Here is a 16,148-nt window from a genome sequence, read left to right as displayed (position 1 = left end):
TGCATGTGTCTTGGGCCCAGCCTCAGTGTTTGGTATGTTGCGTCTTCATGCACAGTGACCCCAGCCACTTTATTGGCTGAGAATCCATTCCGAACCAGGCCCTGGGCTGGACTCTGGGTGCAGAGACAAGGCTTCCCTTCTACACTGAAGGACTGAAGAAGAGAACCAGCTAGCTGGTGTGGCAAAGACACACAGAGCTTCCTCATAAGGATGAAGCGGACCTGATAGATTGTATCATTCCTGCAGTCAGCGGTGACACGTTTGCTCCTCTGATCCGCTTTAAAGAGCTCCCCCAAGAGGACTCCCCTGCCCCTCATGAACTGCTCAACTTGCAAACACAGACATGCCGGCTAGGGGACCTTGAGGGGTGGCCAAAACGGGTACAGCACAGCCGTCCACTCCAGAGTGGAACAAAGGCTGGCATTATGTCACAGGGACTTGGGGCTCGGCATTGTTGGGATGACAGAGAGCACTTGTGCTCAGAAAAGAAGCTGCTCTGAAAAGGAGAAAGAAAGTATCTTCCCCCTCGCCCCCTCGCCCCCTGGCCTCCCTCGCCCCCTGGCCTCCCTCGCCCCCTTAGCCCCCCCCCCCACCCATGTGGCTTTGGCTGTGGGAGCTGGTTGCATGGGCGCATCAGCAGTTTCTTTTTATATTTGGTTTTAGCATCTCCAGGGACTTGGGAGCACTGACACGTTTTCTTGGTTTGCTGGTAGAAGTTTTTTTGTCTTTGGCAGATGTTGCAAATTCGTTTGGTGCTTTTAAGATCCTCAGATGAAAGCGTTTTTGAAGAGCAGTTGCTAATTCTTTCCTCGCCTGTAGATCCTCAGAATGCATTATCACTCACATGGAATTTTTCTAGAAGGCTCGAGCATTACTTTTTTCTCTTTGCTTTGTTTTTCTTTCTTGCCTCTTGATCAGCAGGTACAGTGGGGGCACCTTTTCCTGGTTTTGTGTGGCTGGCTTCCTTTGTCCTTTTGGAAGCTCCTGCTTCAGCAGCAGCAGTGATCTTTGATTTTACTTTTCATGTATTTACCTTTTTTGGGGGGGTGGGGTGGGGAGATTGGGTCTTGCTATGTTGCCCATGCTGGCCTCAAACACTTGGGCTCAAGCCATCTTCCTCCTCAGCCTCCCAAGAAACTGGGACTACAAGGGCATGCCATTTCACCTGGCTGTGTTGTTTACTTTTTTGAAGCAGTTTTATTGAGACATAATTCATATATCATACAATTCACTCATTTGAAACATGCAGTTCATAGTATGGTGCTACTTTTACCACAGTTTTAAGACATTTCCATCACTCCCCTATAGGGATACTCACATCCCTCAGCTGTCATATCCAACTTCTCTCCTCTCTCCCAAGCCTAGACAACTGCTGGTTTGCTTCTGTCTCATTGGCATTGCCTTCTCTGATACCCAGTGGGTGGAAGCACGCAGTCTGTAGTTGGTCATGGCTCGGTTCTTTCCCAAGTCCATCAGAGCCAAAGCGCACTTCATTCTTTTCTGTGACTGAACAGCATTTCATTCTGTGGATAATGCCACATTTGGTTTATCCATTCAACAACCGATGGGCATTTGGGTTGTTACCACTTTAGGTCTATTATGGATATTTGCCTACAAGATCTTATGTGGACATTTCAAGTCTCTCAGATATAAACCCAGGAGCTTCTACTGCAGTCTGAAGAAATTTTGTATAATTTCAGTCTTTTTAGACTTATTCAGACTCCTTTGTAACCTAAAGTGATCTGTTCTGAAACAATTCAATGTGTACTTGAGAAGAATGTGAGTTCTGCTGTCATCAGATGAAGTCTGTATGTTAGGAATGGTTGTTTTATATTGTTGTTCAAGTCCTCTTTTTTATATAACTTTATTTTATTTATTTATATTTTTATTTATTTTATATTTTATGTGATAGAGTGCTAGGCAAGCAGTCTACCACTGAGCCACTCCAGCACCCCCTGTTTTATTTTTATCTTCTGTCTAGTTGTTTGTTTCTTTTTAGTTGGTTTTTTCTTTCTTTCTTTTCTTTTCTTTTCTTTTCTTTTTTTTTTTTTTTTTTTTGAGATGCTGAGATTGAATGCATACTAGGCAAGCACTCCACTATGAGGCACATCCCTAGCCCTAGTTGTTTCATTATTAAACTGTGCATAGTGGTGCACACCTGTAATCCCAGTGGCTCTGAAGGCTGAGGCAGGAGGATCACAAGTGGGAAGCCAGCCTCAGCAACAGTGAGGCAGGCCTTAAGCAACTTAGTGAGACCCTGTCTCTAACTAAAAAATGTGACTCAATGGTTAAGTGCACCTGGATTCAATCCCCAGTACCAAAAAAAAGTAGGCTGTTAAAGCCTTCAACAGTTATTTTTTAACAGCCTATTTCTCCCTTTAGTTCTGTTAACTAGCTTCATATATTTGGGGGTTGTTTTTAGGTATGTACATATTTATAATAATTATAGCTCCTTTAAATTAATTAATTAATTAAATTTGGACTAGGGATGTAGCTCATTGGTAGAGTGCTTGGCAAGCATGTTCAGGTCCTGGGTCTAATCCCCAATACTGCAAAAATAATAATAACAATAGTAATTTATTGATTTTGATTGAAAAATAAAAATTGTATGTATCAATATGAAACATGTCCACCTTATAGAATGGCTAAATCAAGCTAATTAACATAGACATTATTTCTTGTACTTTTAATTTTGCCCTGTTGAGAATATTTAAAATCTACTCAGCAATTTTCAAGAATACTATACTTCTTCATTAATTGTACTCACTGTGTTGTACAACATCTCTCTAGTATTTATTCCTGCTTTCTAATTGAAATTTGTAAATCCCTCCACCCACTACCACTGGTATTGAGTATTGAATCAGGGCCTTACCTGAGCTAGGCAAGCACACTTTACCACTTAGCTTGATTTATCTCCATCGATTTTTATTTTAGTTTATTTTGAGACAGTTTCACTAAGTTGCTGATGCTGGCCGTGAACTTGTGGTTTTCCTGCCTCAGCCTCCCAAATTGCTGGAATTACTCAGGTGACATCTGGCTGAAATTTTTTATCCTTTGACCAACATCTCTGTTACATTTTTTTTTTTTTTTTTGGTACTGGGGATTGAGCCAAGGGATGCTTTATACTTTACGAGTTAAATTTTCAGTTTTTATTTTATTTTTAAATCTTGAGACAGGGTCTCGCTAAATTGTGATCCTTCTACCTCAGCCTCCTGAGGTGCTAGGATTGTAAGCATGCGCCTGCTACCAGCCTGTTCTACCTTCTTGATGGGTGGCCCTTAGTTACATTAGTATGTAATGTCTTTCTTTGTCTCTGATAGTAATTTCTGACATCAATGTGAGTAGAACTGTCAATGTGAGTAGAACTACTCCAGCTTTCTCTTGGTTACTATCTGCTTTCAATATATTTTTCCATTCTCATGTCTTTAGCCTATTTTTCTTTTGCATACAAAGTCATCATAGAGTTGGATTGGATTTTTTAATCTGTTCTGCCAATCTCTCTTTTTTTATATGATTAATTCTATAAGTTAATAATTGTTTAGTGATTAAGTGTGGTATCAAATCTTGGTCTTTGTAAGCTTGAAACTATCATATCCCTTTGGTTTCCTTTTGTTTTGAACTCACTTTAAAATGATATAAATAATAAATACATAAGAAAAGAGTTAAGAGTTAGAAAGTATTATCTGAGAGAATAATAAATAGCAGAATTGTCCACAACTGAAAAAACATTAGAATCTCATATTAAAAAATTGAATGCCAAATAAAGAAAAATAAACCCACAACTTGACAAATTATTTTCACATCGATAGTTGTGACAGGAAAACCGAAGTCACAATTTGCTAGAGACTGAAAAAGGAATAGTACTTATACTGATACTAGGCATTTCTTCAACCTTTCTGCCAATCTCTACCTCTTTTTATTGAAGCATTTATTCTATTTATTTTTAAGCTAATTACTGGTAATGAGAAGCCTCTACCATTGTGCTCTTTATTTTCTGTGTGTCTTGGGTCTTTCTGTTTTTCCATGCCTTCTCTTGTGTTTATTGATTTGGGGAAGGGAGTGAGTAAGTACCAGGAATTGAACTCAGGGGCAGTCAACCACATCCCCAGCCCTATTTTGTATTTTATTTAGAGACAGAGTCTCACTGGGTTGCTTAATGCCTTATGGTTGCTGAAGCTGGCTTTGAACTTGCAGTCTTCCTGCCTCAGCCTCCCGAGCCCCTGGGATTACAGGTGTGCACCACTGTGCCCAGCTGTGTTAATTGATTTTTGTAGTGTGTTATTTTAATTGTTTCTTCATTTCCTTTGCTGTGAATTCTTAAGTTATTGTCATATTCATTACCCAGAGATTATAATTTAGACCTCAATTTTATAACAAGTTAATTTGAATTAATAGCAGTTTAACTTTATTAACATTCAGAACCTTGATTCCTTCGCAACTGTACACCTTCTTATTTTTGTTGTCATAGATTATATCTTTATTCTGTTAACAGAGTTGCATAAATAATAATATAAATAAATAATAAATGTGTTTGTCTTTAATTTATTTATTTGCATTATGGGTATTGAATCCAGAGTTACTCTAGCATTGACTATATTCCCAGAGTCTCACTGAATTGCTGGCCTCAAATTTGTGACCCTCCTGCCTCAGCTTCCTGAGTAACCAGGATTATGGGTCTGTACCACTGCACCTGGCATGTGTTTGTCTTTTAAATGCAGGGAGGAAAAAAAAGAGGAGTCACAAACTAAAATGCAATGGTACTTGTGTACTTATTTATGTAGAACTATCACAGAGTTCTTACAATTTTGTTAGATTAATGCCAGTTTAGGGGCTTGAGCCCACTCTCTCTGCCCCACTGTCAGTGCAGTTGCCGTGGTGGTGCCTATACTTATCATCATGTTCCCCCCCAACTGTTTTTTGCAGTACTGAGGGTGGAACCCGGGGCCTCAAACAAGCTACGCAAGCGCTCTGCCATTAGCTATATCCCCAGCCCATGCACACCCACTGAGTAAAATCTGCCTTATGGTCTTTCAAAAAAAATAACATTTCAATAATATAAAAAAACTTTGTTCCTATAGAGCTCTGTTTCCTGTTCCCTACTTTGTGCTGTTTTTCTCATTTGGGATTTTTTTGGGCCAAGGGGGCGGTGCTGCTAGGGGTCGGACCCAGGGCTTTGTGCATGGGAGTGAAGTGCTCTGCCACTGAGCTGTACCCCCACCCCGTTATTTAAATTATAACTTTATGTGCTTTGTGTCCATTAAAATAGATTTTAAGTATTGAATTGCGTGATAGTCTTTTAAATCAGATAGAAAAAGGAGTTACCTTTTAGGAGAAAAATGCACTTGTGTGGCCTGAGGTTCATCCTGTATTATTGGTACTCTGCATTTCTTCGAGTGGACTCAAGTTACTCTGCTCTCCTTTCACTTCAGTCTGAAGGACTGACTTTATTATGTCTGGCAAGACAGGTTGGCTAGCAGCACTTTTGTTTGCATGAGAATATCTTAATTTCCCCTCCTTTTTAGAAGACACCTTTGTTGGGTCTATCGTCTTGGTTGACAGATTTCTTTCCTTTTAGCACTCTGAATGTTTGGGGGAGCCTTCTACCCTCCAGGGTTTCTGATGAGATTAACAGATTAGCAGACAATTAATCTTGTCACAGATCCTTTGTATGGGATGAGTCATTTCTCTCTTCCTGCTTTTGAGATTCTTTGTCCATCTTTGGCGATTTGATGATTATGTATCTGGTTGTGGATGTCCTTGAGTTCATCAAACTTCCTGGGAGTGTAGATTAATGTTTTCATCAAATATGGAAACACCTCGACTATAATTTTTATTTATTTATTTATTCTTTTTTTTTTTTAAAGAGAGAGTGAGAGAGGGGAGAGAGAGAGAGAATTTTTAATATTTATTTTTTAGTTCTCGGCGGACACAACATCTTTGTTGGTATGTGGTGCTGAGGATCGAACCCGGGCCGCACGCATGCCAGGCGAGCGCGCTACCGCTTGAGCCACATCCCCAGCCCTATTTATTTATTCTTATGTGGTGCTGAGGATGGAACCCAGAACCTTACACTTGCTAGGCAAGCACTGTACCACTGAGCCCCAGCCCCAGCCCGATCTCTCCTCTCCTCAGACCCTGGGGCTTCGTTGTGCACCACGGCATCTGAGCTCTGCTCATTTTCTTCATTCTGTTTTCATTCTATTGCCCTGACAGGATAATCTCAACTGACCTATCTAAAAGTTCACAGATTCAGGACAAGTGACACATACTCATAGTCTTCACTGCTTAGGAAGCTGAGGCAGGGGGTCATAGGTCCAATGGCAGACTGGGCAACTTAGTGAGACCCAGTCTCAAAACAAAAAATTTTAAAAAGTGGGCTTGGGGTATAGCTCAATAGTCAAGTGTCCATGGGTTCAATTCCCAATAGACTAAAAAAAAAATTTAAAAATAGAAATTCACAGAGTCTTTGCTCTGCCTGCTCAGATTTGGCACTGCAACCTTCTGCCAAGTTTTTAATTTCAGGTATACTTTCCAACTCCAGAATTTGGCTCATTTTTACAATTTGATATTCTCTACTTGGTGAGACCTCTTTCTCCTGGTTTCTTTGTCATGGTTTCCATGAACTCTTTGAGCATATTTAAGACAATTTATGTTAAAGTCTGTATAATAGGTCCAAAGTCTGGGTTTTCTGAGAATAGTTTCTGGCAACCAACCCCATCTCCTTTTTGCTTTCTTTTTTTTTTTTCCCTGTGAATGAGTCACACCTCTTGTTTCTTGCATGCTTTGTGATTTTATCCTCAAAACTAGACATTTTGAATATTATTATTCAGTAACTGAAAATCAGATTCTTTTCCCACCTAGACATGTTGCTACTCATTGCAGGTTATAGTTTATTTGTTTAATTACTTTTCTAAAGAGTTTTTGCAAAGACTGTATTATTACTATTTTATTATTTTTGGTACTGGGGATTGAACTCAGGGGGGCTTAGCCACTGAGCCACATCCCCAGCCCCTTTTTATATTTTATTTTGAGACAGGGTCTTACTAAGTTGCTTAGGGCCTTGCTAAATTGCTGAGACTGGCTTTGAACTTGGGGTCCTCCTGTCTCAGCCTCCCAAACTTCTGGGATTACAGGTGTGTGCCACTGTGCCCGGCAAGACTATATTATTTTATTGTATGTTGTTATTGGGTCTTTTTTCTTTTGTAGTCAACTGATGGTTTCATAAGGACTTTCTTTTAGCACCAGGAGTCAAAAGAAAAACTGAGAGGAAAACTCACGGGACCTGCGGACAGGCCGTGCAGGGTGCTCCTGCAGCATTTTGACAGGCTTTGCCCCAACTCTGCTTGCTGATTATGGGGAGCCAAAAGATGAGCCAGAGGTGGAAGCCTAGCATTTCCCAGGTCTTCCCTAGCATGTGACTGGCCCGGGAGTGTGTGTGGCCTCTCTATTCTCCTGTTCACATGGGAGCTTTTCCTGCCTCTGATCCCTCATCCCTCTCCTTCCCTGGCCTCTTCCTTCCCAAGCTCTGCAGTATCTCTGCTGTTTGTTCCATCTGTCACCCCTTGCCCTAGGTGGCAGTGACCAGCATATTTGCCTTTAAGTGCTTTTCTGAGGTCACTCTAGCCCTGAGAAAGTTCTGAGAGGAGCGAAACAAAGTTAAGGCCTGAGTAATTATCTCTGGAAGCCACCAAACAGATCAGATGCATGACCAGGGGCTGGGACTGTCACTCAGTGGTAGATCACATGAGGTCCTGGGTTCTGTCCTCAGCACTGCAGAAACAAACAAAAAATGATCCCAGTTCTTTGAGAACAAATTCATATCTCTGCCTGCTCCATGCCTCTCCCATGGCTGCCTCTGAGCAGGGAGTGGGGGGTGACGAGCACCAAGTTAAAAAGACAGAACAGGACCTTGTGACGCTCAGCAGCATGTGCTTCCTTCGGTCCTTACCTGATTATTGGTAGTTTTGTTGCTGTTTTTTTCATATTTGTGGCTTTTGTTTCTGTTTTTGAACTGAGGTCTTGCTGTGTTGCCTTGCCTGGCCCCAACACCTGAGCTGAGCAAACCCTCCTGCCTCAGCCTCCCAAGTTGCTGGGACCACAAGCGTTGTCCATTGTCCCCAGCTCTTGTTAGCTTTTTTATTAGACTCATTCTTTTTTTTTTTTTTTTTGTAGTTGTAGATGGACAGAGTGCCTTTATTTTAATTTTTATGTGGTGCTAAGGATTGAACCCAGTGCCTCAGCATGCTAGACATGCACTCTGCCCTAAACTCATTCTTGCATTTGCAGATTTAGGGGATTTCTGCTCACCATTTTGTTGACAATGCTTCTGGGTGTGGGCGTTTTGTAGTATTTTCACATTGATGGGTTGTCCTCTAAAAGGAATAAATTATTGTGTGCATGCTTACGATCCCAATGTCTTAGGAGGCTGAGATAGGAGGATTTTAAGTTCAAGGCAAGTCTGGGCCTCAACACAAAAAATAAAAAGAACTGGGAACATAGCTGAATAGTAGAGCACCCCTGGGTTCAATCCCAGTACAGAAAATAAAAACGAATAAAAGGAATAAACCATTTTAAGTGCTAGCAGTAATTAATTTCCTTACAACCATTACTACAACCATTTGTTGTAGTAAATTTTATTTTATTTTAAATTCTTCCACTATTGTTGCATTTGGGCTCTTGTTGCGATAGTGCTTGTTTTTTTATAAACTCTTTTTTTTTTTAATATTTATTTTTTAGTTTTCGGCGGACACAACATCTTTGTATCGGGTGCTGAGAATCCAACCCGGGCTGCACACATGCCAGACGAGCGCACTACCGCTTGAGCCACATCCCCAGCCCCTTTTATAAACTCTTGCTTTCTTTGATCAGGAGACTAGGCTCTCATCTGTTCTGCTGCTGTCTGGGCCTGGGCCTGGGCCTGGTCTGGTGGAGCTGTCTTGTGTGTGGCTTGGTCCATCATGGCTGGGCATGCCTAGTTTCTTACACTGGAAGAGGCTTGCTGGGTCAGTCCCAGAGTCCCTTTAAATCATCTATCCATTCAGCAAAAATGCACAGATGTGCCAGGTGTGTATTGGTGCTTGGGAAACTGTGGGGACCAGCTAGCTGTGCCTCCCACCTTATCCACAGACATCCTTACAGGGAAGTGATGCCAAGCAAGCAAGATGTGCAGGGTGCCATTGTAACCGAAAGCTCAGTCCCTGTCCCCAATACCAGTCAACTGACGATTTAATAATGAGGACACGGTTTTGAGAAGAAGAAAAAGAAGGTTTATTGCTTTGCTGGCAAAGGAGAAAAACAAAGGCTGTGACTCTCCAGATCAGGAAGGACAGGGAGGTTTTAAAGGAACTTCCAAGAGTTACATTCCAGATGTGTTCTGGTAGGGGGGGTCCCAGGGCACTCTGATAGCATGTTAGGATTCACTTGTTAATTTGGGAGATATTCACTTCCCAGATCCTTAGCAGGAATCTTCTTCCTGTAGTGTGTATATTCAAGGGTAATTAACCAGGGGGAAGAAAAGATAACATTTTCTTTCTAATCTTGTTATGGAGGGGGAGAGGGGAAAAGAAAGGAAAAAAAAAAACATAAAAAAAATAAATAAACCTTAGAGTAACGAGGTCTGATTCAGAAGATGAAGGGACACTGTTGCACCATCTCAGAACATGGCTTTCCTGTTGCGTGGTACTGGCTTTAGTTTTATGCAGGTTTTTAAACAGGTTAATGTTCTTACACTTGCCCATTATGTCCTTGAAATGAGAAGTAATGTCACACCCCCACCACCACAGTCACTTGGCCTTGGTGGTGTCCCAGGGCTCTGTTGTGAGGGGGACTTGAAGGAAGAGTCCCTCCCAGGCACCTCTGGCCAGGCGGCCTCTCTGGGTAATGCAGGGAGCAGAGCCTTAGCTTTCTCCTGGGGGTTTGCCTCACCTGACAGGGTTCCTTCCAGGACAGAGTGTCCCACAGTTGGAAGATGGCCAGGCCCCAGAAGACTGTGCTAGCCCTTCCTTGGAGAGAAGGTAGGTGTCCCTGTCTTGCATGGTAGAGCCCTACTCAGGGTGGCACCCATGGGGGATGGAAAGCCCTGGCTGGGGATTTCCCTTGCATCCTACCTGTGGCAAATCCCAGGCTGCCCTCTCCTCAGCCTGGCTTTGTGTCTGGGATGATGGCAGGCAGACTGGACATCTCAGACTTCGTCTTATCCGCAGGGGTCCAGGCAGCCACTGTCATGCCCATCTTCTTGCCTAACCTGAATCACAGCTTTTTGGACCATCCCCTGGGCCAGGGGCTCCTCCGCCCCTCCCGACGGCTCTGCAGCCCCACCTTGGCTCCAACTCCCAAGTCACCCAAGAAGCCCAAGATGCAGACCAGCGGGGACATGTTCCCCACTGACTGGAGTCCACCACCAGTAGAGTTCCTAAACCCGAGGCTACTGCAGACCCACCGGGATACCCCAGGCCAAAGGTGGGTGGGTGCTTCAGGTCCTCAGAACCTGAGAAGACTGCCCAAGGAGTTGGCGCAGGACCCCCTGGGCTTTGACCCCAAGGAGGGCCTGGGCTCACTGGAAGAGCTGTTCTGGAATATGGCAGGCCCAAGCCAGCAGGCCGTGACTCCAGAGACAGATGTTCACGCTTCGGTAGGTGGCAGCCACTTTTTGGTCTCCTGTATTTGCTGTCCTCCTTCAGCCACTCATTTCAGTTCCCTACTCCATGCCCCTCCTCTCTGCCTACCCCTTCCTCAATCATACCCATAGCCTCCTTTAGTTCCCTTCCCTTGACATCCCTGCTCTGCCACATACCCCACCCTGGGGCCCTAAGGCCAGGCTGCACCTCTTCTCTTTGTTCTGCTTCTAATTTCTGCTGACACAGTGCCATTTCTGCACAGAAGCTCCTCAAGACCTTCATGGTTAAGGTTAGGATATGGCCCTGGAGCAAGCAAGGATCTCAGTGCTGGGGTCTGGGTTCGGTTGAGCCCAGAGAGTCCGGCTGACCCTGGTCCAGCAATGGGATTCCTAATGAAAACCTCAGTGATGAATTTCAGAAAGGGAATAAAGTCCTCGTGTAAACATTGTGTGGGGACCTTTAAGATCACATGGATCCAGAGACCATTCTCTAAGAATAGGGCAGCACTTGTTTGCCATAGCCTAAGATTGTCAGTAACCTGAATGTCCACCTCTAGGGATCTAATAAAATACATCATAATATCCCAAAAGTGTTACACAAGCACCACAAATCTCTTTGATATTGATATGGAATGACTCTCAAGGTGTATTTTTTGTGGGAAGGGTACCAGGGATTGAACTCAGGCACCCAACTCTGAGCCACATTCCCAGCCCTATTTTGTATTTTATTTACAGACAGAGCCTGGTTACTGAGTTGCTTAGCACCTCGATTTTGCTGAGGCTAGCTTTGAACTTGTGATCCTCCTGCCTCAGCCTCTCAAACAAGATGTATTTTTAATTGAAAAGAACCAAGTGCAAGATAGGGTGATAGTGTTGTGTTAAGAGGGGATATCTATGATGAATTGTTGTTGTTCTTGTCTTTGTGTAAAATGTCTCTAAAAGCATTCAAGAAATGCCCACCTGTGTAGGGAGGGGCCTGGAAGGCTGGGATAGGTGACTGGGAGGCATGTTGTTGAATGCCATTGTGCTTTTTTATTTTTTTCACCATGTGAGTATATTATCTGTTCAGAAAAGGAAGCAAAATAAATAAGAGCTTAACTTGTCCCCTTGTGTCTTTGTCTTCCTTTCTTCCCATCCCCACGTTCTCTCTCTCCAGTTTGCCTCTGGGGGCTCAGAGCGCTATGTCAACAGCTTGGACTACTTACTGCAGGAGAAGAGGTGAGTGGAGGGGCATGTCTGTGGGGTTGGCAGCACTATAGCACTCAGAGCAAATCCATCTGAATGAAGCAGTCTTCCCTGAACAGACACAGTGCGCCTGTGTGCACAGATTCATAACCAGCAAGTGGAGTGGAGCTGTGCCAAGAGTGGCATCTCTGAGCAGGGCGCGTCACCCCCCCACCATGGACAGCACCCTTGTCCAGGTGCTTCTTGGCTTCCTTATGCCCAAAGACTGGAAGTGTTCAGTTAGTAGGGAGTGGAAAATGGACAACTGTGCCTGTGGCCTCAGGAGTCATGCTGGGCAGCACTTCCCCTGCCCTGTCCCGCCCCAGCATGGAAGCTCGCTTTCCCCTCGCAGGCTGGCTGCTCACACCTGCCCTCTCACAGTGGAGCCACACCTTGTCACAGGTGGTTCTGGATCACTTCTGGCTGGCTTTCCCACCCTCTGTCTTCAGCAGCTTCTAGAGGCAGGATCCCCGGGTGATGAGGATCGCAGATGCATCAGGGAGGTTCAGTGGCGTTGGGACCAGCCGCTGTTGCTGATGGCTGAATGCCAGCTGGGGAGGTCGGCTGGCCCTGGTGAGCCCGTGGGGTGGAAAGGCTGGACCTGCTGGCCGGAGTAGACCCTCTCTCATCTGGGAGCGGCCTCAGCAGCTGCTCCTGTGCTGGGGTCATCTTCCCAGGCTACTCTTTGATGGCATGTGAGCAGATGCTCGTGTGACCTAATTCTTCTCTGTCCCCTCTCCTGTCTGTTGGGTCGTGTTTCCTCAGTGTGCGTGGTTGGGTTGTGTCTGCAGAAGCTGAGTGTAGACAGGGCAGTTCATGCTTAGGGCTCTGGCCTCACGGCTCCACTGGGCACTCAGGCCGGAGACTTGATTTTCCCAAGTTCCTGGCTCTGCCTTCTTGCCTACAGGTGGGCGTTAAACACACATGTGAGACTGATTACTGCTTTCTCTGCCTTTGTCCTTTTCTGGCCCTCTGCCTCCACCCACAGAGCGGGCCTTCCTCCCTCCTCCCAGCTCCTCTGACTTTTGTTTAGCTTCCTGAACCTGAGTATTTCCTCCCAGCCAGATGGCAGGTCAGGGAAGGAGCCTTGTCTATGTATTTCCATGGTGCCGAGCACTGGGCCCTGAATTCATAGATACTTGAAAATATCGACAGGAAAGTGAATGCTTATAGAGAACCCATACCTAGCTATCAGTGTGCCAAGCAGTGGGAGATTCTTGCTCTTTTCCGGCCTGTTCAGTAGCACACCTGGGGGCCTTTCAACAACAGGCAGTTATTTCAAGTGGGAAGTTCAAGATCAAGACTCTGGCCACTTGGGTTACTGATTCAGGTTGTTCCTGTTTTACAGACAGCCACCTTCTTGCCATGTCCTCATGTTGCAGAGAAAGCAAGCTCTCTGGTTCCTCTTGTTATAAGGACACTAATTCTATTGGACCAGGGTCCCACCCTATGACCTCATTTAGCTTTAATTATTTCCTTACTCCAAATTCAGCAACCCTGGGGTTTAGGGCTTCATGAATGGGTGGGCCGAGGCGTGGACATTTTCAGTGCATGGCACACCAAGCACTGGGCCTGGGCCAGGCACTGGACATGTGGAGCACCTGTTCACCTGGAAATGGAACAGAATGGATGTGGTATTTCCTAGTCTCTGGAGCTACTATGGGGGGCCCAAAAGAACACTGCTTACTTAATCTGGAGGTCAGGAAAGGCTTCCTGAAGATGTTATTGTCCTTGACCCTTGCAGGATAATAAGTTTTGTTTGGGAAGGATAAGCCCTGTGTAAAGGCAGGTGGGACAGGCCAGGCTGCTCCTGGCCAGCAAGGATAAGAGTCTCCTCATTGAGGAGTGGGAGGAAGGAGGCAGGAGATACAGTTGAGGTAGTAAGGGGGCTGGATGGCTTGTAAGCACAGGTTGAACCGTGGGAGAATTTTAAGCAGGCACAGATGTGTTTAAAAAAGAACATTCTGGTGGCCTTTGGAGAACTGGTGGCTCACATCAGGAAACCCTGGGAGGAGCGTGAGGGACCTCTGATAGCTCTGTGGCTTGAGTAGCCAGGAAGTTGGGGGCCTTTGTGGGAAAGAGGAAGGCACACCTGGCCATATCATACTCAGCTGGAAATCATCTAGTTAGTGGTAATAGAAGGATCTGAGCGCTCGAGAGAGGCCTGGGTTGGAGAGAGAATATTTCAGAACTGATAGCCCATGGTACCTTATAGCCCATGCTGCTGCTACAGCACCACCCTGACTTCACCTGGGATCTCCTGGCAGGTACTTGGAGGGGCTAGAGTGGGGCTGGGGAGGCACGGACAGTGGAAGCTACAGGACAAACCTTACACTCAGGGTTTGCAGGGTGGTTAGGGAATGTCTTGGGCCATTTTCTGTTGTAGGAGTAGAATAGCTGAGATGGGGTGATTGTAAAGACCAGGGTATTTTGGCTTGAAGCACTGGAGGTACACAAGCACCTGCCAGCATCTGGTGAAAGCCTCGTGCTGCTGCATGTGTGGCGGGAAGGTGGGGGCCACACAGAAGAGAAAAGGGGCAGAGCTCCCGTGAGAGCCAAGAAGAGCTTAGTCTTTCAGAGGCCGTACCCCCTTGACTAGCACCTTTTACAGGGCCTCCACCTCTCAGTACTGTCACACTGGCCTTCAGATTTTAGCATGAGTTTTGTTGGAGCCAAGTCATAATCAAACCACAGCATGGAGTCAAAGCCCCAGCAAGATAATGGTGCACACAAGGGGCCTGTGGTCACAACTGGTTGGAAGTAAACAGGGCTCCAGGCTATTGCAGGACAAGGGACAAAGGGTTGGGAGACACAGGGAGTGAGCAGGGGCTGGAGGGCTCTTGCTATCTGTGACTGGAGAGCCAGACAGTGAGTCAGGGACACCAAGGAGCCCAGGGCGTGGTTCTGCCCGGTTGTGCAGCTGGACCTGTGGGAGCAGAGGAGCCAGGCTCAGGCCTAGTGTGTTTAAAAAAAAAAAAAAAAGAGTGAACTCCAAAACAATGTCCACAAAGCTACACATAACATTGAGTATCGGAACCCATCTTCCTTCAGGCCTATCAACTCATCTCTTCTCGCTGTAGGCAGCACAGTGCGTGGATGCAGTGACTCCCACACCCCCCAAACTCAGACCCGGGTGCCTTCCTGCAGGGAGACCAGTGTGACTCAGCCTCTGCTTCCTAGCCTTGTAGGTGTATAGGGGTGCTTACAGCCTGGTGATAGGCTCTGGCTTTTTCCCCACAGGGAGCAGGCCTGGGAGCAGGAGCGGGAGAAGCTGCTGCTGCAGCACCACCCTGACTTCACCTCGGATCTCCGTGAAGACGAAGTGCCACTCACCCCCGAACACAGGTGCCAGGCCGGGGCCTCCTGCAGGTGTGGTCAGAATTTCAACCAGCAATTTGTAGCTCTAAAGCAGAATCCTACTTTTATAGCCACATTCATTCATTGATTCAAGAAATATCTGATCAGCTGGTGGGCATCAGGGTCCAGTCTGGGCTTAGAGGACACAGATCATAAAACACAGCCCAGTTAACTGTCCAAGTTCACGAAACCAGATCTCTTTGGAAAATAGCTACACGAAACCACATAACTGAAAACTGCCTTTCAGGGGGATTATGGCCACATGACTTTTTTTTTTTTAAATCTTCCTGTCTGGGGAAAGAAAGTGACTTTGTCAGTGCTTTCATCTGGGTCAAGGCTGTGTTGGCCCTGGTTTAATTGGGCTGTTGGCTGGAGGGAGATCTGGATTCATTTGTACAACAGGGTCTGGGTCTTGGAGATGCTTAAGACCACAGTTGAATCCTTTTTCTTTTTTTTTTTTTTCCATACTGGGGATTGAACACACAGGCACGTAACCACTGAGACACTTCCCTAGCACTTTTTATATTTTATTAGAGACAGGGTCTTGCTAAGTTGCTTAGGGCCTGACTAAATTGTTGCTGAGGTTGGCTTTGAACTCATGATCCTCCTGCCTCAGCCTCCCTAACTGCTGGGATTATAGACGTGTGCCACTATGCCAGGCTTGAATCCGTCTTTAGGGTCTACTGTTTTCATCTGCCTTATTTTTTTGAGCTGCCGTGGCAGAGCACCATGGACTAGGTGACTTGTGAAGAACCGAAACGTTTCTCAAGCTCTGGAGACTGGGAGTCCAAGACCAGGATGCCCTGCCCGGATGCTCAGGCTGCACAGGGGGCCCTCTTCCAGGCTGCAGAGCACTGATGTCTTGAGTCCTCACTTAGCAGAAGAGGGCTAGAGAGCTCTCACTAGTCCTGTTCACAGCGGCCCCAAACTCATGATCTGATCACCTCCCACA

The 16,148-nt window shown here is 45.6% G+C and overlaps 1 protein-coding gene across 5 annotated transcripts in view; it reads left to right on the top strand.

The window, feature by feature from the left end:
- Positions 1–16,148, top strand: part of Fam178b (family with sequence similarity 178 member B) — a 100,350-nt gene that overhangs the window by 4,923 nt on the left and 79,279 nt on the right. For 3 of the 5 annotated variants that reach the window (XM_040270764.2, XM_040270762.2, XM_040270760.2), the window contains exons 2-5: positions 9,932–10,013; positions 10,203–10,630; positions 11,772–11,833; positions 15,080–15,208. In XM_040270764.2, coding sequence (XP_040126698.1) covers positions 9,968–10,013; positions 10,203–10,630; positions 11,772–11,833; positions 15,080–15,208 — 665 coding nt within the window. In that variant the 5' untranslated portion in view covers positions 9,932–9,967. The remainder of the gene's footprint in view (positions 1–9,931; positions 10,014–10,202; positions 10,631–11,771; positions 11,834–15,079; positions 15,209–16,148) is intronic. The other 2 variants (XM_040270763.2, XM_040270761.2) reach the window with 1 other exon arrangement.

The sequence above is a fragment of the Ictidomys tridecemlineatus genome, chromosome 12, assembly GCF_052094955.1.
Source record: "Ictidomys tridecemlineatus isolate mIctTri1 chromosome 12, mIctTri1.hap1, whole genome shotgun sequence".
NCBI lineage: Eukaryota > Metazoa > Chordata > Mammalia > Rodentia > Sciuridae > Ictidomys > Ictidomys tridecemlineatus.
This window is presented reverse-complemented; position numbering and strand designations above follow the sequence as displayed.